Here is a 25989-nt window from a genome sequence, read left to right as displayed (position 1 = left end):
CCCGTGGAAGAACACCTGGCAGGAAGTAAGTACTTAGTGAATATTAGCTGTTCTGATTATTTTCGACATCATCTCCTGGATTCATTCTCAGAACAATTTGATGAAGTGGGAACATTTATAGAAGTTGATAGATGAGGAGACCAGAGCTTCAAGAGAAGAGAGTAACTTGAACCTTTGAGTTCAAGCTCATCCTCTGTGTCTTACATAGCAGTTCAATTAAATGACAACTGAATCAAGCTGAATGGCCTCACTGGGGTGTTTTATCACCATTGCCACTATTTGAGCGAATCAAGCTTCTAGGACTCTTTAGTCACCAGTTACGTAAAAAAGAGCACAAGCTTTTTTTTGTGTATTCTGATTAAGAGAAACTAATTTCACCATTTTTTTTCTTGATATTAGGTCTTCTGAATGACAAGAATGTTACAAGCAATAACTAAGGTAAGGCTTATCATTGCTGACTTCGAACAGTGCAAATCTTGTAGTAACCCTTAAGTATTCTTTCACCTTTCAATGGCCCTGCAAACCCCAGCAGCCCCATCCACTGGAAGCTGAAAACACCTACTAACTGGAACCTGAGCTGTTCAACTTGGTCAGCATTTTGTATAAAACCAAAGAAACACTGTCGTATCTCGTTCCCCTTACATGGAATAAGTATTCAAGAAATTCCCTTGAGAAGGAACAAGATCTGATTGAATTTTTCAGAATTTTCTATTATTCTATCAAGTTCACCTGACAGCAAAGGACACGCTGCCTTTCAAATGCTATAAGCGAATGCATCAGCAATTCAGAAGGAAAAACGTGGCTTATTAAGTGGGAGCAAGTTTCTCTGAATATATTTACACTGACTCCTGGAAACCATTGTCCTCAGAAACCTCCATGACAATCTATTTTCTAGCTTTAAGTTTGACAGATGATAATAAAATACAATGAAATTACCCCTGAACTCTGAAATGTGTATCAGCCTGCACATTCTTTATGACTTGATTTTTTTATTTTTCCAACATGGCTCATCCACTTTCAACATTATTCTCAAGCTCTCAAGGTTTATATCTAGGTAGTACAGCTACTTATGCCTACATCATGCTTATATAAAGGTAAGGGATATGGCACTTATTATTCATGTAGAAGCATATACAGACACACATAATGTCACATATGTACAATTAGTGAGGAGCTGGAAGGGGCCTTTGAGATGGTCAAGCCTCATTTTGTTGCCTTATAAATGAGGACTCTGAAACCCAGAAAGAAACGGCTACATAGCAAACTGGCTTCTAAATAAAGCTTGAGGGGATAAGTATGAAGCAAGAACTGCAACAACTATTTTCAATATGTAAATTCTCCTATCATTTCTATGATGTCAGTCTCATCATTCTTATTTGATAGATGAGAAAAAAAAAAGAGAGAGTAGCATAGTAATCTTTGTCATAAATGGAATTAAAGCCCTGGTGTAATTGGGTTCCTTCCACTATCCAGTGTTTCTGTATGCACACATCCCCACATCTGCTTTTTGCTATATCCTCACACCAGCTGTATTACTGTTTTCCTAACCTTTTCTATAAATTGGCTAATGTAAACATTAATAAAGGAAACTTTTTATCACCACCTAAAGGTGAAACAAATATAATGTGCCATAGGTAGACGTTGCTCGTAAAAGTAAACACAAGCCAACCAAAATATCACTCAATTTTCATTAGACTCTGTGGCTCCCTACCTTAGATTTGCATCCTACTGTTAGTTGAAAAAGGAGATCAGCAATGGTTAGAGAGGTGTTAAAGACCCAGTAACATCTAACTGAGATTCATGGATTGAAAGAGAATCATGACAGGGACAACTTCCACCAAGGGATTCAGCTGTTTGATTGCCACATCAGAGGGTTACCTAAAGTTATTTTTGCCCTATCTTAGATCATTCTGAGCACCATCTTGCTACCTGCTCCTCACTTTGAGAAACACTGATATACCTAAAGCACGCAGTCAGGTTCTCCAGGTCGTGGTGTTCTAATTCCATTCAACATCAAGTTACCTGGAGGCTTGTTAAAAACATAGATTTGAGTCCTCCCAAATTTCTTCCTCAGCAAGTCTGGGGTAGAGCCTGACTTTATCTTTTTAACAAATGCCTGAGTAAAGATGACACAATCCATGCAGGAACAACACTTTGAGAACCAATGCTGTGGGTGGTACTTGGGGAGGAGGGGGTGGAGAATATACAGTGGCACATGTATGAGAATTTTCACAGTCCAGTTTTGATAGTGATTGTAGGGATATGGTATTTTCATTGAAACTGGCAGCTGTGGCAAAGAAACAATGTATCCTGGTGTTCCTGTGCTGTTTCTTCACTCTAGTGAGTTCTAATAGATACTGCACCACATAAGAGCAGCCAGTAGTAACCTGGCGGGATGATTCAGGTCACTTCTAGGCAGTTTACTATCTGCAAGTCTCTCTGCATTAACAGCGGCCAGCGATCATTAATCCCCAAATTAATGACACACTCCTTCTTTCTTCTACACATTAAGATATTATGTAACATTAATAAATGCTATAGCAGTGAATATTCCCTTTTTCTGGTTCCAGTTAATAGTAATTGTAAAATGCCTTTTGTGAGCCAGTCATTGCACTGTACCAGCTGATTACACACACACACACACACACACACACACACACACACACACTCACTCTCAATATGAGGGTTTGACAAGTAAGTAATTGAAGTCACACAATTACTAAAAAGTAAAACAGATTCAATTCGCAATTCAATTTCAATGTCTATTTTTTTTCCTACTAAGTCCCCTCACTGCTATTGTTACTGCCAATTTACTCAATCTCTTAATAAAATTGTACTTTAGAGAAAACTAAAAGATGAGAAGGAGAAAGTGTTCTGGATGTTTGAAACTTCTGAAAGAAAAATTTAAAGCAATGTTATTAGAAAGGGAGAAATCAGCGATATTTAATCAACAATGGAGATAAAGGGTGTAAGAATGTCTAATTTTTGATTTTAGAAGAGTCACTAACTGGGTAGAACCAGTCTTAGAAATCCAACTTGACTTAGCTTACTCATGAGTCAAGAAGGAGTTCATTCCCTTCAGGTAAGTCAATGACCATTTGGAAAATGAGTGTGTTAGAGTAACCAACACTGGACTGCGAGCCATTAGCCTTCCATTCTGGTTGCTGTTTTATCTCAGTAACTCAAATTGTATTTTTCTGAGTCTCAGGTTCACCATGTGTAAACCAGGCAGCTGGCCTAAGTTCCCTTCCTAGTTCTGCCTTTGAGAACGGCAGGTTCCTTCAGCTGGATTTATTAGCACCATGTGCCTCAAGATGATAATGCCCATCATTTAGCATAAAGGGAATATGATTCGATTGTAAAATAAACTCAGCAGTGGTTTTCAACCTTCAGTCTTTCCAGAGCCTATTAATCCACCCATATGTGAGGTTACCCTGCTACAGTCTTTGAAAAATACATGGTAATAACTGGAGGAGAGAATCTGAACCCTCCAAGGTAGAAATACAATTTGAATCCATATAAATAGAGGTTAAGAAATGAATAATATGATAAATTTTTAAAAAGTCATCAATGGCAATGAAGTGACAAATTCAGTAGGTGTTATTAGGAGTAATTATAGTAACATCTAAAAAGAAAACAACATCTGTGATTTGCCTGATTAATGGCTTAATGTAACAGTGCATCTGTTAATGGAGTAACACTCCTAGCACTCTTGATAATATGTTTGCAAGATCTGGAAACAAAGAAAGGACAATCATAGAAGAAAGGAACAGGGTGCCAGATTGGCTGTTGGTGGTCAAGTTCCTCCCTAGAATTTTGAATGCTCCTCTGGCTACCTCAACCTGAACTGCATAGCCAAGTCACAGGACAAATCATTTCTACTAGGTATATGAACTCCCTCGGGACAAACGACTAGCTGCACAGAGTGATTTTAAAAAGTTTTCTTTTCACCTTTGGGGTTGGAGATGTGTTACTCCAGCTCTAACGACACGCCACAGTAAGATTTTACTAACGGTATTCATCATGGAACTACTTGTACGAGCTAAGCTTTTTTTCTGCCTGGGGGTGGGGTCATTAATATTCAGGGAGTAAACCTGTTTTTCTTCAAGCATCAATTTTCTCCTTTGAACTCAAAGGGAAACCAGAAATTCCCACCTATAGCCTAAAACCACTGCAATGTGCCAGCTTCAGGGTTTATCAGAATGAAACTAGGAAGCCATGTAATGGTTTTCTTCTTTTTCTCAAAGCTGTAGCTTCTCTCTGCTTTGAGAAACAAGACACTAACTCCATCTGCTTCCTCAGGCTGCAATGGATAAATGCAGGATAGATTATTTATCATAAAATATATTCAGGACCATTCAAACTGCAAACTCTACTGCAGGAGGAGTAACATTTGCCACCAGCTTATCCTAATGACATCAACTGTAGAAAAATACAACATTCTGTTAGAAAAGAAATGTGGATCTCACACTCAGAGAGCCACATGAAATCTCAAATGCCGTATAAAGAAAAGTAGATGTATGCTGAGCCTGATTCAAAACTTAGAATCAGTGACCATAGGAGGCCATCTGATTGGGAAGGGCCAAGAGGTTTTTACTTACCCCAGCAAAGCTGACGTCTCTCCTGAGTGGTCTCCATTAGACACTATGGAAAACAGGGCTTGAAAGTGGCGCTATTTCTCTTGCACTGCTTGGCTAAAATATCCTTTATCTTTCCTGTGGCCTTTTTCATTTTCTGATTTTATCTGACGGTGTCAATGCAAGGCTTTAAGCTAACACTCCCTTGAAAACTCAGAGAAGAAGATGGCCTGGAAAGAAAGGACTGTGACTAGTAAAGGAAAAGGAACAAATGAGCTGTCTCACCAGAGCCCTGAGAGAAAGAGAATAGCCTGACTGTGCGTGTGGGGCCCGGTCCCAGAACAGTGAAGGCAGTGTTCTCGGCTCTGCAGCACCAATACACAGCACCGTCACTGTTAGACATGGTTCTTGCAGAAATTTCTACTCTCTGTGAAATCAGTGAGCCAGCGATATCAAAATTCATAAGTGACTCATTCTATTCTCTGTACGTGATACAAAAATGACTTTGTCCATTTACCTTTTGCAATGCATGTAATTAAATGTGCGACAATTATAACCCTGTACCTCTCCTTGGGGGCCTGGAATATAATTCAGTTGCTGTGTTTCAAGGGCACTTAAAAAGAAAAGATTCTCTGCAGTGACTTTTATAGGCATGCTGGTGATGAATTTGCCCTCAAAGCTTCAGAAGTCCCATTTTGCAGTAGTTGTAGTTCTTATTGATTACTATTTGATTACACAAAATAAAGAAAATGGGGCCAATATATCACACTTATGGATTATGTGAATGCTGCAAACATACAGAAAATCAGATTTATCAGCTTATTGAGAGCTTTGATTCATACCCTTAAAAGGAAATTTTCGTGTGTGTGTGTGTATACACACACATATATACTGAGTTGACTGTTACTCAGCTAATTGGGGTAAATGTTATGAACCAGTCACAAAATTGATGGATATTTATTGGTGAGCCCATAAAAAAAGAGTAAAAAAGGCCAACAAGCCTATTTTAAGGATAGCAAAGGAGAAATATTAACAAGCTTGGGAATAAAAGGAGGTGAAAAGATATGAACATACTATCTAACTTCATGAAAATTTTTCCACATAATCTTTGTGATTGCAGTGCTAACTGTGAATTTATGCATACTGTTGGATCTTTATCAGATTACTAAGATGAAACATGGACAAACAAAACATTTTAGAAGGGGTGAAAAATCCACAGCATCTAAAATTTGAATAGGTCTAAGGTATAAGCTAAGGGATTTTTTTTTTTTTAATTTTTGGCCACAACCACAGCATGAGCAAGTTCTAGGGTCAGGGATTGAACCTGTGCCATAGCAGTGATCATGCCTTAACCTGCTGAACCACCAGGGAACTCCTTAAGCTAGGATTTTTTTTGTTTTTTTGGCTGCACCCAGCACCTGAAAATTCCCACCAGGTGAGGGAATCCAACATGCACCACAGTTGCAATCTGTGCCACAGCTGCAGCAACATAGGATCTTTAACACACCATACTATAGGGAAACTTTCAAACTAGAAATTTTTAAGAATGCAAAATTTGTCTAACAATCTAGACAGTCCAGAATTTTTTTTTAAAGCACCTAGCATTTCACGGCTCTCCATCTGTTCAAGAGAAGAGTGCTCTGCAAGTCTTGGTTGCTTTCCCCCCTTTTCTCAGAGTCCCATGATTTCTTGGCACAAAGTGTAACCTGGAGTCACAGATCTGGTTCATCACAGAGTGTCAGCATCAGGACCGAAGGGTGTTTAGCATTGCTTCCTTGTGCTGTGTGTGGTGGGGGAGGCTGCATCTTAGAGAAGTTAATAAATCTGCTCAAGGCCACACAGGAAGTTGGTGGCAGAGACAGGACCACAAACCACGTCTCCTCACTCCTTAAACCAGTGCTCCTCCCCTCAACACTTGCCCAAGAAAGAGACAGGCACATACAATTTCGGAACCAGAGGGTCTAGAATATTTCTTGGACTATCATGATGACCAGTGGATAGTCTTCAAAGCATAAACCTATTTTCCAAGGCTGCTTAGAAATTATAAATACTAATGGGTGTGTGGCAAGTTATTTGCATCAAGAAATTGGCATTAAATACCACTGTCTGGCTAACTAGAACCCTAATAACAAGTCATAGATATCGAAGGCTATGTTTAGTATTTTTTAGAGAAGTTAGTTTCTTTTGTCTGGTTGCTAGAAGACCCTCCTAAATCCTGTTAAAATATCATATATCCAAGAGCTTTATGTATTTTCCCTATCCCGCCGTCAACTTTTCTACACTTAAGTGAATTAATCATTTTTGGTGTATTTGCACTTCTCACTGGCTACATCATGATCTTCATCCATGACTGTTACACTGTTTGTCACATTTAGCCTTTATATGCTTGCTGCCCCCAAAAGTGCCAATTAACAAGCAATTGTTGACAGAGGCTTTGGCCTCCACATCTTCCACCCACTCATACCATACAACCAGGACAAACTTCCAAAGCTTAAGGTCAGCTATTTACTACAGGCCATGGAAATTTTACTGGTGGTAATTATTGCAACTAGTGGTTACTTTGTGCCAAGCACTGGGTTAATAACTCTACAGAATGTGACTCATTTAATTCCTCAACAGCCTCAACAATTGACATGGAATTTTCCTTTTTAAAAAAGTCATACAATTCTTCAAATGAATTAAAATAAAAGAAGTTGTGGGGAAAAATAGTCTTATGGTCACTTGGATCAGTCAGTGCTTATTTAAGTCTAGTCAGGAGATAGGCAAGGGTCTAGATTAATCTTCCCTGAACAAGCCAAATAACATTTTAAGTACATGCAATGGAAAGCAATGGGAGGCCTTTTAGCTGGTTAAACAGATGCACACTTGTATAGGATTCATGAACAAGGGTTGGAAGAAGTACTGAGCAGTAACAAAAGCCTGAGGAAGAGTTGATAATAGATCAGTCGTAAAACTAGCTCCTTCGGGACTTAGACAAGGGGATGGGCAGCAGGCCGCTGCCCAGGGCATCAAACACCTCTGGAGACGGAACATGATGGAACACACTGCATTTACCTGCACTTCCCTTAGAAAGAATACTGCATAAGCAGCTTGAGAAGAGACCCCCAAGGGCCATGCATGAACACCACTAAATCAGTGGTTCTTTGCCCCCTAGGGGTCTGTTGCCAATATTTGGAGACATCTTTGAATGCCACATTATGATGGGGGTGTCCCTGACATCTAGAGGGTAGAACCCAGGGATGCTGATAAACGCCTTATTCTGCACAATGTAATTCTCATGACAAAGAATTATCTGGCCCCAAATGTCAATAGTGTTGAGGTTGAGAAATCCTGCCTGAGATGCTTCCTGAACTCTCGAGGTGATGGATCAAGATAACTGCAGGGCTGACTCACTGAGTCAATAAGATAAGATCAGTGCAGCCTGTCTACCTTTCCCCAACCTAAGCTTTGCTCTTTTCTAGACAGTTCTTAAACTTCTACAGAAGCACAATTTGAAGGAGCATAGAATTTCAGTCTGGGTCTCCATCAGTAAATTTGACTTTTGAAGTAATTTTAGAAAACCAAGACAAAATAATGTGGAGGAGCCTTTACAAAGATGCTAAGTAGTACTGAGGGGGCAGAGACAGGTTCAGCTGAAAAACACTAGCAACTATAGAAAACCTCAGTGGATGCTAACTTCTTGGCCCTTTGTCATCAAGTAATTTATGTGATATTCAGAATTCCTAAGCCAGATGCCACACAGTGATGATTACACGCACAAGTATTTTGTTTCACCTGCAAAGACTTAAATTTTAGATTCACTGGAAGCATTAAACATTGGGATATTTCTCATAATAATGTAGTTGTGTTGTGTGTATGTGTCTGTGTATGTGTGTAACTCAGCCAGCCAAAGAACTGACATCCATAGGTATGCTTTCCCACCAGCAAGTTGGCTGTTGCTGAATAATGGCGCTGTGAACAGGGCACAGGCCTGTATTCCCCTTTCTCATCTGCACTGCTTCAGGAGGTTTTATTACCTGCCTGGTCTCTGTAGCAATCTTAGTTTACAACTTCTATCTTAAAAGATTATACTTAAACTCCCTTTACTTTCTTTTGGGATGACCCCATGCAACGATAGAGTGTTTTGAAATAGATATAGTTTTGCTTAGCTTAATTTTCATTCAATTATTTGTGCACCATCTTTTGGCTATTTTTTTTTAATCACGATTTTTGCTTTTCCATGGCCTTTTGTTCCTTCAATTTTCCTGGGTAACCAAAAGGTAATTCAATAGTGAAAAATCGCATTGTTTACTCATTGGGATAGAAAGTCACCGCAATTTCCTTCCTGCCTACTTTGTTAGCTTAATAGTTCTTAGGGAGTTCCTGTTGTGGCTCAGTGGGTTAAGAACCCGACTAGTATCCACAAAGACAGGGGTTTGATCCCTGGCTTCAACCACTGAGTTGGGAATCTGGCATTGCCATGAGATGTGATGTAGGTTGCAGACACTTGGCTTGGATCCTTGGTTGCTGTGGCTGTGTCGTAAGCTGGTAGCTGGCAGTTCCAATTTGATATCTAGCCTGGGAAACTTCATATGCCATGGGTACAGCCCTAAAAATCAAAAACAGCAAACAAAAACTTTTTAGTATATAAAACACGAATAAAAACATCCCCCCCCAATAAATATTTTGACCATTACTTAAGGAAAGTTGGTAGGGATAACTTGCTGGGATCTATATAAGTTTTAGAATAAAATAGTGCATACTGATGGGGAAAGTGAGAAATAGTCAAAATTCAAAAAGGCATTTATATCATCGATCAAGTCACTGGAAAGTCATAAAATGTGCTTTGATTCTTTGAATACTAGTGATTTGTTTAAATCAATGCATGAAAAAGAATTAGTTTTGATATCCATAAAGGACAAGTTTTTATACTGCCTACTTCATGTTGTTCAATAGAAGATATTTTCAATAATTTATGCCCAATATAATGGTAACTATTCAAGTGTTTGTCTTATTGATAGAAGTAAAGTTGCATAATATATTGACTTGTATAGGAAAGTGGGTCTCAAAACCTTTGCAATCAGTGGTCCTTTATACTCTTCAAAATTATTTAGGGGTTTTTGTCATGTATGCTATATCCATCTATACTTACTGTATTAGAAACTTAAAATAAGAAAAAAATATTCAATTTTTTAACAAAATGTACTTATTACATGTTAATGTGTAACATTTTAACAAAAAAATTGTTGCATTTTCCAAAACAAAAAATGAGTGACGATGCTGTTAAATCTCATTCATATTTGGATTAGTAGAAGAGAGCTGAATTCTCACATCTCTTTATCCATTAGTTCTGTGGCACCATGTATTTCTGATTGAAATACATGAAGAAAAATTCAGCTTCATGTATAGTTGGAAAGGGAAGATTCATGGAACCCCTGAAAGAGCTTTGAGAACTGTAGTGCTAAGTTTAATGTGTTAACTTGGCTATGCAATAGTCCCCGGTTATTCAATCAGATGCTAGTCTAGGTGCCATCCTGAAGGTCTTTTCTAGGTGTGATTATAAAGTCCATAATCAATCCACCTTAAATAGGGCCTGATTTGATTAGCTGAAAGGCCTTGGAAGCAGAGCTGTGCCTTCCCAGAAGAAGAAGAAAAAATTCCATCTGAGACAGCAGTTTCAGCTCATGCTTGCGCTTTCCACCCTGGCCTATGCAACAGCCCACCCTATGGAAGTCGCATCTGCCTAGCCAGCCCAGTAATCATGTAAGCCAATTCCTTGCAACAAATCGCATAATATACATCACTTACTGGTTCTGTTTCTCTGGTTGAACTCTGATACAGGGACCTCCAGGGGTCCTCAGACCCCACCTTAAGAATCATTGATATATACTCTGTAAAACTTTTGATGTCACTTATCTAATTGGCTTAACATAATAACCTATGAAGCCAAAGAGGCAGAAATCATCACTTCTATCCTCAGAATATTTATCAAAAGGCACACATCCATCAGCAGTTCTTAGTTTTGATTCTTTTGTCTTTTTTTTTTTTTTTTTTTTTGCCATTTCTTGGGCCGCTCCCGGAGGTTCCCAGGCTAGGGGTCTAATCGGAGCTGTAGCCGCTGGCCTACGCCACAGCCACAGCCATGCGGGATCTGAGCCGCATCTGCAACCTACACCATAGCTCATGGCAATGCTAGATCCTTAACCCACTGAGCAAGGTCAGAGATCGAACCCGCAACCTCATGGTTCCTAGTCAGATTCATTAACCACTGAGCCATGACGGGAACTCCTAGTTTTGATTCTTAAACTTCTGGCTCCTATGCCAGTGCTCCTGTCCTTTGGCACAATAACCTTCGATATTATTTGAAAGTACACATAGAAATATACATATTTGCATTACTTAATACATACATGTTGCAAAGACATTCCTTAGGTATAATATAAAACTTTAAGTGGGCTTCCTAAGGGACAGTGATACAAAGGAAACAGAGGGCTTTGTTTTATGCTCAGGCAGCTTATAATTTACATGATAGAATAATATTATTCACCCCTGAAGATATGAGATTTAATAATGAAGTCATAGGACTTTGATTCTTTACCAATACTTTTTTCATGCATTAGGTACCAGAATAGGGTCGCTTCCACCTTTTTCAGCTACTTCTATTATGGAACGGATCCCTCACCCCATATTTGATGGCTGCATTATTGAGTTTATGGAAGTCAGGGCTAAGGACCCATGACTGAGGATGCCAAGAATAGATAGAATACATAAAGATGAGAAGAAAGAGCAAAAGTGGAAAACTTGAGAGAAATGGGAAACCAAAGAACTGAAAGATGAAAGATGACTTAAAAAAAAAAAGAAAACTGAGGTGGAAAAAAGGGAGTATATTAAAGGGTAGCAAGAGGTTTATGGAAACAAAATTTTCCATTTTGTGAAAGCCTGGCCAAGGAGTCTGTGTTTCACTAGGAAAAAGGGGCAGAATAGTATCATGGCTGAGAGTATGGACTTCAGTGAGAGAGTTGTGAGTTTGAGTCTTATTTCCATCGCATACTAGCCCAATCTCTTTGGGCCTCAATTTCCACAACCATAAACTTTCAAAGAGTTATTGTGAAGATTAAAAAAAAAGATTATGTAAAGTACATCACATAGTGCCCAGCACAGAGTAAATCCAGTAAGTGCTGGCTCCTACAATTGTTAATATTATTGATATGATTATTAATCCTATGCAGCCAATGGAGATTTTTAATTGGGATAGTGATATGGGGCACCTGTCTATTTTAAAAGCATATTGAATATTATTTAGAATGAATCATTAAGGGGCAATGCAAGAGCCAGAACAGTTAGGAGGTCAACCTGCTAGTCCAAGAACAAAGAAGTGATGGAGGTAAGCAACATCCTAGCCCAATGCTCCTTCCACTGCCTCATCACATACACAATAGATTTGACTTTGTGGTTCGTTGCTCTAAGTAGGAACAGAAGGTCTCTTATTAAGTATTAATGGGAAAAGACAAATTGTGTGAAATTGTGCAAGCATATTTAATCTTAGTATATCACCAATCAGATTTAGGAGAGAATTTTGGAAGTTTGAAGTTGCAACTTTTAGGGATAGTCAGACTTTCTGACATGGCTATTAATAAGGCTTTCAAATTCTCTCTGCTTGCATGGCAAATTAACTAGAAGTTCCCAGAAAATGAATTGCTAAGGAGGCACAAGTCTAGGCTAATAATAATAAAAAATTGCTTGCAAGTCACATAAATATCTCTGTGTATGTCTAGGATCTTATAAGAGTTATATATAGCTGGATATGTAATCATCTGCAGAGCTTACAAATGGTAGCTATTCACACTCAGTGAAATCCGCATGTTAATATCTAAATACACTGGCAGTAAAGTCAACTGATGACAAGTAGGTGTAATAGGAGCTGAGTAGGAGAACTCACTTGCCCATCTATAGCACTGGTTTTATTTTGTCCATATCCAATAAGTAATAATGGCATCTTCTAATTTCAAGTAAGTTCTTGGTTTTAGTGTGAGGTTTAATCTTCATTTTTGATGCAAATCAAAACCCCAATAAGCTATCACCTCACATAGATCAGAATGGCCATCACTAAAAAGTCTACAAATAAATGCTGGAGAGGGTATGGAGAAAAGGAAACTTTCTCCTACCCTGTTGGTGGGAGTATAAATTGGTTCCTCAGAAAACTAAAAATAGAACTACCATAAAAACCAGCAATCCTACTCCTGGACATATACCTGAACAAAACTATAATTCAGTATGACACATGCACCCACCCCAATGTTCACTGCAGCACTATTAACAATAGTCGAGTCACAGAAACAACCTAAGTGTCCACTGACAAATGAATGCATATGGTACATATATAGAGTAGAATACTAATCAGCCATAGAAAAGAATGAAATAATGCCATTTGCAGCAACATGGATAGACATAGAGATTGTCATACTGAGTGAAGTAAATCAGAAAGACAAATACCATATGATATCACTTATACGTGGAATCTAAAATATGACAAAATGAACCTATCTACAAAACAGACTTACAGACATAAAGAACAGACCTGTGGTTGTCAAGGGGAAGGGCTGGTGGAGGAGGGATTGTTCTGGAGTTTGGGATGAGCAGATATTAACTATTATATATAGAATAAATGACAAAGTCCCAGGGAACTATACTTAATATCCTGTGATAAACCATAATGGAAAAGAATAGAAACAAGTATATGTACCACTGAATTACTTTGCTGAATAGGAGAAATTAATACAGTATTTTAAATCAATTATACTTCAATACAATTAAAAATAATATAAAATTTTTAAAAATATTGATTTTTGAACACTCAGAGAACTGGGATTCTTCCTCAGCAGCCTGCCACATATTAGAATGTCAGTAGGATGAATCTCAGATTTTTCTAAAATTTTACAATTTTAATAATTTGCACACACTGAAATCCTAAGACATACCAATCTCCATATTTTCGACTTGTTTCAGGAGGTAAATGACAAATAGTACAGAACATTCAGGAGGATTATGATAGAGCTGATCTTTCAGAGTAGAATTTCTAGTCTCAGTTGATTGGCATACACATGCCTGTGTTTGAGTGCAAAAGATATGAATCCCCTTTTTGAAAGAATTAGAAATTTGCTATGCCTTTGTGTAGAAATCATTGACTGGAATAGGTATTATTGGAGTATAAAGGAAAAATAAAGACATTAAGTTAAAGACCTCACACAGAGGCCTTTGCACATGATTTTCTCTCCATAAAATGCTAATACTCAGGTTGACTCTCCAGATGGAAGGGATAAGTTTTCTCAGAGCTAGATATGCATTGTTGCACAGGCCCCGTGTTTGTCCAACAACACTGGGAGCTGCTTGGGACAGAAGTGGAATGAGTCCTTGGAAGAGAAAAATGTGATCTTCATCTAGAAATAAACGCCTGGCATTAGCTAGATGTACTTATAAACAGTGTGTATGTATCACCACTTCCTACGACTTCTGGGTGAGAGAGAAGAGTTCACAGAGTTAAAGCATGGAGCTTGGGGTAACAACTGAAAATGAAATAGGGCCTCGGGTTTATGTGATCTAATATTAGCACATCACGGATAAAGGAGATTGAGACTTAGGAAGGTTAAGGAGGGTCATGAGCCAAAGGTCATCACCAGGGCTATCTTATTACTTCTCATCCAATGTATCTTTGCCACGTCACACCGTCTCAATGAGGTCACCATGGTCACTGTATTTCAACCCAACTGTTTCCTACTCACCTACTTCAGCAAAAAGGGAAATGTATTGGCTTACAGAACCAGAATGTCTAGAGATCCAAGGGTGCCAACAGTTTCATCAGCTTTTTCCTTGTATGTTTTAGGCTGGCTTTCTCCATGTGGTGGGCCAGATGGCATTTGGAGACTCCAGGCACACATACTGACTCAGCCTAGAAGCCTCATAGAAAGTCTCTCCTGACACATCTTATTTTTGCCAAAGTCCCAGGAAACCCCTGATTGGTTCACTCTGGATTGGGCATCCATCCCCAACAGCCCATGTATATTCTTTGAGCCAAGATCTTTTAACCGCACTGAATGTGTTATTCACAAGAGAAGGGGGTTATCTAATTAGAAGGAAATCAGAGATTCTAAAAAGGCACAAATAACAAATAAATATTATAACAATATTTCTAAAATAAAACCTCATGGAAGGAGATACTTAAAAACAGAAACTTACCAAACACAGGAGTACCGACGATGGAAATGGAATTGCTTTTCTTCTTTTAAATAACTTGTGTCAGTATCTGTAATGACGAAGGTAAAGAGAAATCGCATTTCAGGAGATGAAAGATTGATTATGACTTACATCACGATAACTGCTCTCATTTACACTCTTACCACAGAACACTTTAAATTCTTCGCGTACCACCTTTAATGAATGCTCGTCCCCACCTTGTGCATAGATAATTGTTAGTTTGATTTGTGCCCAGGCCGCTGTCATCACCTTCTGTCACCCCAGACTGTCAGTGTCATTCATGTCATGAACTTGCAGTGAAACAGCACAACAGAGTATAAGCTGTTTCCTATTTTTGACTTCCAATGTTTGAGTTTTTGAAGGCCCAATTCCCAAAATGGCCTACCCTTTGCTTTGTGATTTCAAAGCACATATTCCCCACTCTCCAAACACTGTGGTGGGGTTTGATTATTCTAATTTTCTTTTCAATTTTCATTTGCATGGCCTTTGGTTATTATGTCTTTGACAAGCTCATGACAAAGATAGAATGGTGTCATCTGGTGAAATGAAGTTTCTATAATGTCACTTTGGAGAATAATCTAAGACTTAAACGCAGCACAAATTCTTAAGAAATTGTCACCTATCTAATTTCAATAAAGACCAAAGAGATAGTATATGATCCTGGTGAGGAGATAGGGCTTTTAAGTTAAACAGTTCTAGGTTCAAATTCTGATTTCTTGCTAGCCGGCTTCTTTGGCAAGTTGCTTTACATCATTAAGACTTAGTGAACTCACCTATAATGTGGGCCAACACCATCACTTAATTCATAAGTAATGCACATAGAGCATGGCACTCTTTGAACTTCACAGATTAACCACTGTTATGGCAGTTATAAAATAATTTACACGGAGGCAATAAAATTAGAAAAGAAATAGCACTTACTGCATTTGCACCCACAAAATGAGAACACACACATACATTTGTGGAGTGCTGATTTTTATTGGTAGACAGCTTTTACATTTTGCTCAAGACACTCTCCCAAACTTCCTTGTTTTTATTGGTTAAGCACCTTTTGGATTCTTTATTATCACAAAAAAATATTTTCCACAGCTTTGAAGTATAGCTGGCAAATGAAACCTGTGTATATTTGATACATAAAATGATGATTTGATGTATATATGCCTTGTGAAATGATTATCACAATCAAGCTAATTATCACATCCATCAGCTTATGATGCTACAGATTTTTTGTGTGTGGTAAAAACACTTAAGATCTATGCTTAGTGACTTCCAAGTAAACGATATTAGATTATTAACTATAGTCACTGTGCTCTAATTTAGATCCTCATAACTTGTTCATCTTACAACTATACGTTTGTACCCTTTGACCAACATCCCCTCATTTTGCTTAATCATTTTGATTGTCTTTTGTTTGGTTTTTTTAGCGTATTAGGACAGAGGGTTAAAAGATACAGAATTCTGTATGACTCAAATGTCTCTCAAACCTATTCATTTCTTCCATTTCTACTGCTTGAGTCCAGGCTACTTCTTCTCTTGCCCACTCCTTGTTCTCCCTGCTTCTGTGCTCACATCCTGGGGTGGTCATTGCTCCTCGTCACCAGTTGTCAGTCCTTCTCTACTTTGGGACATTTAGGAAGATGGCCCTTTCACATGCCTTAAAGAAATACATGGTGGAATTCTCTGGTGGCTCAGTGGGTAAAGGATCTGGCGTTGTCACTGCTGTGGCTTGGGTCACTGTATCATGGGGGTTTGATCCCGGGCCCCAGGAACTTCCACATACTGCCGGTGTGGCCAAAAAAAATAAATAAATAAATTCATGGCTATGTGACCTGTTGTGGCTAATGACTTGAGAGCCTAAGTGAGGCATAATGCTTCTGGGTAGAAGCATTTGAGCTGATGTGTGTGGTTCTTTTTTTTTTTTTTTTTTTTTTTTTCTTTTTATAGCTGCACCTGTAGCATATGCAAGTTCCTGGGCCAGGGGTAAAATAGGAACTCCAGCTGAGGCCTAAACCCCCACCACAGCTGGATTGCATCTGAGCCGCATCCGTGACCCACACTGCAGCTTACAGCACAATGCCACATCCTTAACCCAGTGAGCAAGGCCAGGTTTCAAACTCCCATTCTCACAGAGAAAACATCAGGTCCTTAACCTGCTGAGCCACAATAAGAACTCCTGGTGTGTATGGTTTTCTGTCCTTGTTGGCATGACCACCAACATTGTAAATGGCAGAGCTTTTGTCAGCCAGAGCTATAGACTGAGGATGAGGTGGAACAGAGTGACTAATGATACATGATCAAGGAATAAACCTTGTTTCATTTACACACACCACTTAGAAGGTAAATGGTTGTATAGTATTTTTCCTGACTCTTCTGCAGGAATTACACCTTGTTTCTTATACTGTCTTTGTACCATCATCCTAAGCTTAGTATAAGGAGTCAATAAACACTTGTCAATGGATTGACCAGGGAAAGGAACTTAGTTCTTTGCTATAACCCTTTTACATCAAACGTGATTGTTTATATAAGTTGGCAGAAGAATTAACATACAGTTACCATAGGTATATCGACTGGGATGAGAACCCCTCTAAAAATGTCCTAAGACTCCACAAGATCTCCTTTTGTATGGATGTGTCTAAGGCTCATAAACACCAAATTATTATTCAAACACTCACAGGAGTCCAAATAAAGCTATGCCTTATTTCTCTTACTTTCTAATATTCTCCTATTATCAAAGATATGAAAGAAAAAGGAAAATGAATGATGGACTTTTTGATAACTTTGGTGTCCTCTTTAGCATCATGGTTTGGCCAAAGGTTGGAATATCCAACCCATGATTATAAATAGTGGTATATAAAGTGTCTCCTGGGACTTTGGTCCAAGAGCAGAAGGCTCTGGCTGCTACAGTGTGATATGTTGTGTAAATTAGAGGATTGAATTCATCCAGTAAGCTGTTCCCATGATGCCTTTTCTGAATAGCAAGGTGGAGGCATCAGATGTGAGGGTACCTCGGATTGTGGCTCAAGAGAAAGAAAAGCCCAGGCACCAAATGTTTTCTAGGGAAAATTTTTACCCAAATAGCCTTGGGAAAGACTTTCAAAACCTTGTCAAACAACTCCAGAATTTTTCTCCACTCTACGACTCCTCCATAGTCAGTGGCCCCCATTTCTGTCACCACACTGCCTTTTCCATGTGTTGTCTCTACTTTGTAATATGCTCCTATTGATTCGTTTCTGATTCCCAGGGTCTTCCTTGACTTTTGGTGTCTGTGCAGGGTACAAATCCCATCCCTGTAATCACATCAGTAGATATTCCCCAACTGCATGTCCACAAATGGCCCTGCCCCAAATCCTACACTGTAATTAACTTTGAATTGAGGCAAAGAGTATAAGATAAAAGGCCCGAATTCGATTGTCCATCAATCTCAGTAGTCATTAATGTTCCACTATTCTTGGTAGCTTTTGATTTCTCTGGGACGTTCTGTGGAAAGGATCCACTCAAATTAGTTTCATAAGACCTGTGGTCGTATTACCATGCAGTCTCACTTTTTTTTTTTTTTTTTTTTTTTTTTTTTTTTGCCATACCCATAGCATGTGGAGTTTCTGGGCCAGGGATCAAACCCGGGCCACAGGAGTAATCTGACCCACAAAGATAACAACACCAAGTCCTTAACTGCTAGGCCACCAGAGAACTCCAACAATCTCACTTTTCTACAGTCTGATGTATCTGAAATTGTGGGGCCTTGTACCCTTGATGTGTACTTTAATGAGATATTCTTAATCCCCAAATGCTATTCTTTAATTTACAATGCAGGGCATAATAGCATCTTAGAACTCGAGGTATATGGTATTATTACTCCTCATATTAAAGGTTCTCAAGTACATTTTATGGCTTCATCTTATTTCATAGCATATATGCCATTTAACAGAGAGGAAGGGCAGTAGCCCTACAAGCTGTGAAAGCCATCACAGGCTAGAGGAGCGTTAAGCCTGGTTGCACAGCCCTGTCTGGCTGTACTCGGAATCTCCTGTACAAAAACAACAATGACGTTTCCTCATCAAGAGAAGCTACCAGACTGTCAGCACATCTGGGGTCGCAGCTAATTTTACACAAAAAGTCATTGCCTGACTGACTTTTTTGCTTCAATTTTTTCTGGCTTCCCAATCAACTTGAACATGTCGACGAACTGGTTATTTTCTCAGCGAGAACTACATTTCATTTGATCTCATTTTCTCTTTTTCTCATATTTATTTATTTATTGTCTTTTTTTGTCTTTTCTAGGGCCACACCCGTGGCATATGGAGGTTCCCAGGCTAGAGGTCTAATCGGAGCTGTAGATGCCGGCCTACGCCACAGACACAGCAACACGGGATCCAAGAAGTGTCTGCAACCTACACCACAGCTAACGGCAATGCCGGATCTTTAACCCACTGAGCAAGGCCAGGGATCGAACCTGCAAGCTCATGGGTCCTAGTCGGATTTGTTAACCACTGAGCCATGACAGGATTCCTCTTTTTCTCATATTTAAATTGGTAAGTAAACATCATCACAGGGTTCACAATGAAGCTTTATTTAATTTCCCTACTGCACTCAACAGTTGACTTGCTGAAACCACTGCTATCCAGTTTATTATTTTCTTTTTCTTTTTTTTCTTCTCTTTTTAGGGCTGCATGTTCGGCATCTGGAAGTTCCCAAGCTAGGTGTTGAATTGGAGCCGCAGCTGCTGGACCACACCACAGCCATGCCAGATTCGAGCCGTGTCTGAGAACTCTGCCACAGCTCATGGCAGTGCTGGATATTTAACTCACTGAGCGAGGTCAGGGATTGAACATGCATTCTCATGGTTACTAGCCAGTCAAGTTTGTTACCACTGAGAGAAATGGTAATTCCCTCTCTTTTTGTCTTTTTAATTACATGGTCACACCCACAGCATATGGAAGTTTCCAGGCCAGGGACCGCTTCTGAGCTATACTTGGAGCAATGTTGGAACCTTCAACCAACTGCACTGGGCCAGGGATCAACTTGTGCCTCCTCTGCAATCTGAACCACTGCAGTCGGATTCTTAACACACTGTGTCACAGCGTGGAACACCAAGTTTATGATTTTCTTAAGACAAAAACAAAAACAAGTAAATCAAAAAACCCTGCCAAAACCCTGTGTCTTTTCCAACAACTTCATTCTAAGGCATGTAAACATATGACAATGGATTCATATTCCAATATGAAAATACGTTTTGTGAAATTTTGTCTTACTGATGTCTTAAAAAATGACGTAACTGTATCTTTCTGATTTGGAAGTCAGAGGTTGGATTATGGTATATTTATAAAGAAAAGTTTTTCTCCTTGATAAATCTCCTACAAGATACTATCCTAAACCTTAGGAAGTGAAATGACTTTTTCTAAGAACTACAAATTTGTAAAGACTAGCATTCATTGGGATTGAACGTCAGGCATGGCTTTAAATTTCCAGAAATACTTGCTGAGGAGAATTTCAAAACTGATACCATTGTACCTAGGCAGGGTAAGAGAATCAAAATTTGGGGCCTTTAGTAGTGGATGAAGCAGGGGCATTTTAATATATACCCAATCTATAATTATTCAATTGCATTAGCTCAGCAGGGAAGGCAAGTGACTCCTGTAAGGGTTAAATATCTATCAACCACTGGGGAATCAGTGGGATTATGAATACGCATCGAAATTGATTCACACGGACCTAGTTCTCATTTCACTTCTACTTTTTCCTGGTTGTTTGACCTTGAAAAGCTACTTAATCTCTTAGCTTTAGTTTCTTACTTTGAAAAATAGGCAAAACATTTTACATAATTATAAACTTGCTCTATGTATTTCATGTGTGTGTATGCACATCTATCATAATAAATAATCAATGGCTGTTGTTGTTATTACTGTACTCTACCCAACCCAACTGTAAACTCAAATACCGTATCTAATAGCTCTCATTTTCCTCATCAGTATGAGAATTGGACAACCTAATTCATCTCCTAGGCTATCATCATTTATTATCTCACCCTCACTCCCTGTTTGTTTAAGAAAAACTAAGAGAGTAGGTCTAATCATAAAAATCATACAAATACTTAATTTCAATGAAACACTGCTTGTGGGACAGAAAATACTCCTATAATTGCCTATTTTTTTTGTTTTGTTTTGTTTTTTCAGCTGGAAAAAAGAAAAGTCTGAACAAACCCACTCACAAAACCTGCCATTTAGAATTCTTCCTAGCATCTCCGTAAAAACCTCCTTCAAATTACTGGCATAGGAACAGGGGATCTTATTTAAAGATGGGTAACCATGGAGTTCTTATTGTGGCTCAGAGACTAGTATCTATCAGTGTGTGGGGTTCCATCTCTGGCCTGGCTCAGTGGGTTAAAGATGGAGCTTTGCTGTGAGCTGTGGTGTAGTTTGCAGATGCAGTTCAGATCTGGCTTTGCTATGGCTGTGGCATAAGCTGGCAGCTGCAGCTCCAATTTGATCCCTAGCCTGGGAACTTCCATATGCTGCAGGTGTGGCCCTAAAAAGCAAAAAAAAAAAAAAAAAAAAGCAAGAAAGAAAAAAGAAACAAAGATGGGCAATCACAAAGAGCAAAAGGGGTAATGGATGGAAGAAGAAAAACAAGTGAAAATAATCAACATTAGATGAAAAAAATCACCATGGAGAAGATAAAAATTGTGACTAAATTTTCACTGTGAAAGCACAACCAAACCATCTCATGAAAACAATCATCACTAAAATCAGAGATCATGGCAGAACTCCAGGGCCCAGAGGAATGTCTAAGACCACAGAAGGAAACAAATAACAGAGCTGGCTGGTTCTATGAAAGAAATGGAAGATACAAGAGAAGACCCCCACAAAAAACGAACCTGAACTGGGAAGCAACATAAGGCGTAACAAAAACTGCTATAAATGCAGTAAGCCACAGAATACTATAACGGGAACGGTAAGTTAAAAAGGGTTAACAAGAGGAGTTACTGATATCCAAGACAGATGACGTTGTCCAAGATGTGCATCGTTAGAGCCCCTTGATGAAGAAAATGCAATAGACAACTAAAGCAAATGTTAAGAATTATAACCTAAGAAAGATATTCAGACACAGAGAAAGCATTATATATGATGTTTGAAAGAGCACTCTGTATCCACACAGACTGGGCAACATTACGACATATATCCTCATAAAGTAACTGGATGGCAAAGATAAAGGGAAAATCCACTGGGCGGTCAAAGAAAAAAACAATTCAAGTCCTGTATAAGGCGGGGAAATAGCTTTAACAAATGACAAACACCAGGCAGCCTTGCCTATTAAATCCTCAGGGACAGAAAACATGGCTTGAGAACATTAAAGCATATCAAACTATTTTGAACATGCAAGAATGTAGAGGATATTGTTCCCAATTGTCTTTATTGAAGAAACTAATGGAGGAAAAACTTGAGCCCATTCATAAGATTGTAAAAATGACAGCAAAAAGACTTACGATGAGGACTGAATCTATGTAACTAGAGGACTGAGATGAAAAGTCACGCAGGGATAATTGTTTCAGAGCAGAATGTGCATTTTATTAACCTTAATAAAATTTGGGAGGAGAAGAGGGATAAGTGAAGACATGGGATATAAATACAGTGATTTTTTTTCCCATTTTACAGTTGAGAATCTTGAATTGAGCTCTAGAAGGATAATAGAGCAAAAAGAAACAACCTAGCAAAGGTAATACTGGAAACTGAAATTGAGTGGAAGAATAAAGGGAGAAAGAGAAAATACAGTAATTTTATCATTGCTTATGACAGAAAATGGATAGATCCCCTTTAAAGAAATGGAGAATTAATAGTTTCTACTCATGTTACTTAAAATGCTACTAAAAACATAGTATATACTTTTCAAATCATCAAAACAAATACACATAACAGAAAAATGTAAACTACATGCATAAATAATTTAAAAAATTTAACAAAAGTCTTCATGCCATTAACATTAAACATATTAAAATTTAGAGTAGATGTGGCTACTTTCTTCTAATAGATCAGTAGTGTTTATACGGTCCAATAATCAAAACAATAAATGTTAAGTGATTAGTGTTACTTTACCATTGAAGCTCTCTCAGAAAATCTCAGAATATTAAAAGACAGATAAACTTTTCACTTGTTCCTGAAATTAGATATGTTTTGCATTAACCCACCAGGTAAATAACTATACATACATTCATGGAAACTTTTTCTTTTCTTTCTTTCTTTCTTTTTTTTTTTTTTTTTTGTCTTTTAGGGCCGAATCCTAAAAGGGGTTAGATCAGAGCTGTAGCTGCTGGCCTACACCACAGCCACAGCAAAGCCAGATCCAGGCTATGTCTGCGCCCTACAGCACAGCTCATAGCAACATCAGATCCTTAACCCACTGACTGAGGCCAGGGATTGGATCTTTATCTTCACGGATACTAGTCAGATTCGTTTCTGCTGAGCCACAACAGGAACTCCCAATGGCAAATTTTTAATAAGAAGTTCTCATTTTTCTTCAAATTGCCAGAAGACCCTTTTGAGTCAGGAGACTCAGAAATCTACATTGGTGCATATGGTACATACTTGTGCATGTGGTATTTTGAATGATTGTGATAAGCTTTGTTATTCCAGCAAGGAACAGCAGTATTTAGAAAGTTAAGTGGTGTAAGTTTCAAAGCCTTTTCTCCTCCAGTGGGATTGGTGAGGAGAGCTGTGTTAGTTTCCAAAGCTGCTATAACAAAGGACCACAAGTGGGTGGCTTCAACAACAGAAATGTATGGTTCCAGATCAAGGTGTTGGCAGGGTTTGTTCTTTCTGAGGGCTGTGAGGAAAGAATCTTGTCCATTCCCCTTTCCTAGCTTCGTTGTTTGGCTGGCAATCTTTTTTTTGGGGGGGGCGGGGTGCGTTTTAGGGCTGCCGCTTATCTGGCATATGGAAATTGCCAGGCCGGGGTCAAATCTGAGCCACAACTGCTAGCCTACACCACAGCCATAGCAACACCGGATTCGAGCAGCATCTCTGAACTACACCACAGCTCATGGCAATGCAGGATCCTTAACCTACTGAGTGAGGCCAGGGATTAAACCCACATCCTCATGGATACTAGCTGGGTTCGTTACCACTGATCCTTGATGGGAAATCCCGGTTGGTGATCTTTGATGTGCCTTGGCCTCTAGCCTCATCATCTCGATCCCTGCTCTTGCTACCTGCCATGTTCACATGGCATTGTTCTGTACACATCTCTACACAGGCATTTCTCCTTTGTATAAGGACAGCAGTCCTATTGGAATAGGAGCCCACCTACTTTGGTGTGACCTCATCATAACTAGCCATCTGTATGACTATTTCCAAAGGAGGTCATATTCTGGGGTGCTGGAGTTAGGACTTCACATATGAATTCTGGGGAACCATGGTTAAACCTGTAGCAAGAGAGAAGAGAAAGCGGTGGTTCTGAAATGGTTGAGCAGCACAGCCAACTGGTCAAAAAAAATCCAAACTGGATGCCCATTAAAATCAGGTGTCATGGCTGATGTACATGATGAATGTCATCAGCACCTCTTGCAATTCTTACCTACCAAGTAGGTAACTCTGCTTATTGATAAGTGTCACTGATAGGAAAGAAGGAAAATGACTACATCCAAGTATGAGAAGAAAAAAATTAGGATCTCAATCTAAACACCTGGATACCAGGACCTCTCATTAGTGAATAGAAACATTCTTATCTTTTTTTAAAACTCTCAAATTTAGTAATAGTTCATTTTTTCTATCCAGCATTCTGTTTAAGAACCACCTTATGTTGTTAAATAAATGTAAGGTACTGCTGCTGCACCCAAGCAAGTCTTCCAAAATCTTATCAGGACTATTAACTCCTCACAGGGGCACACACACTCTGCTTTGGGGCCAACTATATTGCAGTAATTCTTTGTTGATAACAAGGGGTAGAGTTGTAAGCAGCTTTATGTTAAACATGTTGACATCAACCCAATGTGCATATGGGCAAAGAGCTGTCTTATCTTCCAGGTAGGAAAGTGCCTCTCTCTCATAAATTTCAGCTCCAGTAAACTGACCAATGTTTCCTAAGGTGGGGTACTGTTATTTAAATGGGTTTGGGATGATGCAAGATAATGCAGGATGCTACTTGAAAGAAGTAAGGGAACACTGATGTTCAAAACGAGATTTTTCTTTTTTAGTTTTATGTTGTAGTGAATAATAAAAAGAATTGGCTCAATTTGGTTTAGCATGATTTTAATGATGACTAGATCCCAATCTGGCTTGTAATACAAAGATGCCAGAGCTCCGAGTTTAGGTAGGTGCCACTGTGTACTCAGAATGTGATGTTATTTTTAATTAAGTATGTTTATCATTACTATCTAGTGATGGTGATTGATATAAATATTTCACTTATGGAAGGGACAATTTTTTAAAATAAGTTTCAAAGTTAATTTAAAAAAAACCCTACAAAATAAGTAACAGTCATGCAGTCAGGTGAACATTTGAAAGGCAGCATACAAATGATTAAAATTTGGGAAATGATGAATTAATTCTTTCATTTATTCTGAAGGCACTTGCATACAAGATCAAAGCACTGCACCTGATGCTCAATAAGTATATTTAGTTGCAGGAAAAAGTTGTCCTCTGCACTCAAATTTGCTTGTTTTGGTAGGGCAGAAAGTAAAAACACAGAAATCCAGCAAATCTCTCTCTCTCTCTCTCTCTTTTTTTTTGGCTGGAAAACAGCCAGGGCTGAATTCCAACCACCTTTGGAGCTGGTGGCAAGGCCTCCTCCTTCCTTTCTGATTTCATCCTTGGCTTCCCTTCTTTGCGTTATGTTTGATCCCTTAAGCCACCTCTGATCCTTTTGGGAATAAGCAGAGTATACAAAAAGGGAGGTGATTAATCAGTATTTGTTGAATAAATGAATACCTAAGTGAATAAGTAAATAGAAAACACATGAACTGAGAGGAAGACTTGCAAGGCTCTAATTGTTTTCAGCTCCTCTGTTTTAATAAGGAGGGTCAGTGGAAGAGCACACTGTGATTCTAACAAGGCAGGGAGCACCCTCCATGGCCCTGATGGAAATATGGAGGCCGAACTGGCAGAGAATTAGAGAAAATTCTCCTTAAGGAGTGTCTGTCTGCTACCACATGTGTTTGCAGGGCTGATGACCCTACGTGAGCCATGGACTCAGA

At 38.8% G+C, this 25989-nt stretch overlaps 1 protein-coding gene across 4 annotated transcripts in view; it reads right to left on the bottom strand.

Moving 5' to 3' along the window:
* ATP10B (ATPase phospholipid transporting 10B (putative)) overlaps positions 1 to 25989 on the bottom strand; it is a 348672-nt gene that overhangs the window by 285919 nt on the left and 36764 nt on the right. For 2 of the 4 annotated variants that reach the window (XM_021076903.1, XM_021076905.1), the window contains exon 2: positions 14790 to 14856. Coding sequence is in view for 1 of the 4 variants with exons in the window: in XM_021076902.1 (XP_020932561.1) it covers positions 4602 to 4638 (37 nt within the window). In the remaining 3 variants the exon portion in view is untranslated. Of the gene's footprint in view, positions 1 to 4601; positions 4908 to 14789; positions 14857 to 25989 lie in introns of those variants that run through there. The other 2 variants (XM_021076902.1, XM_021076904.1) reach the window with 2 other exon arrangements.

The sequence above is a fragment of the Sus scrofa genome, chromosome 16 (assembly GCF_000003025.6).
Source record: "Sus scrofa isolate TJ Tabasco breed Duroc chromosome 16, Sscrofa11.1, whole genome shotgun sequence".
Lineage (NCBI taxonomy): Eukaryota > Metazoa > Chordata > Mammalia > Artiodactyla > Suidae > Sus > Sus scrofa.
Note: the sequence above shows the minus strand (reverse complement) of the source record. Positions and strands in the feature narration are given on the sequence as shown.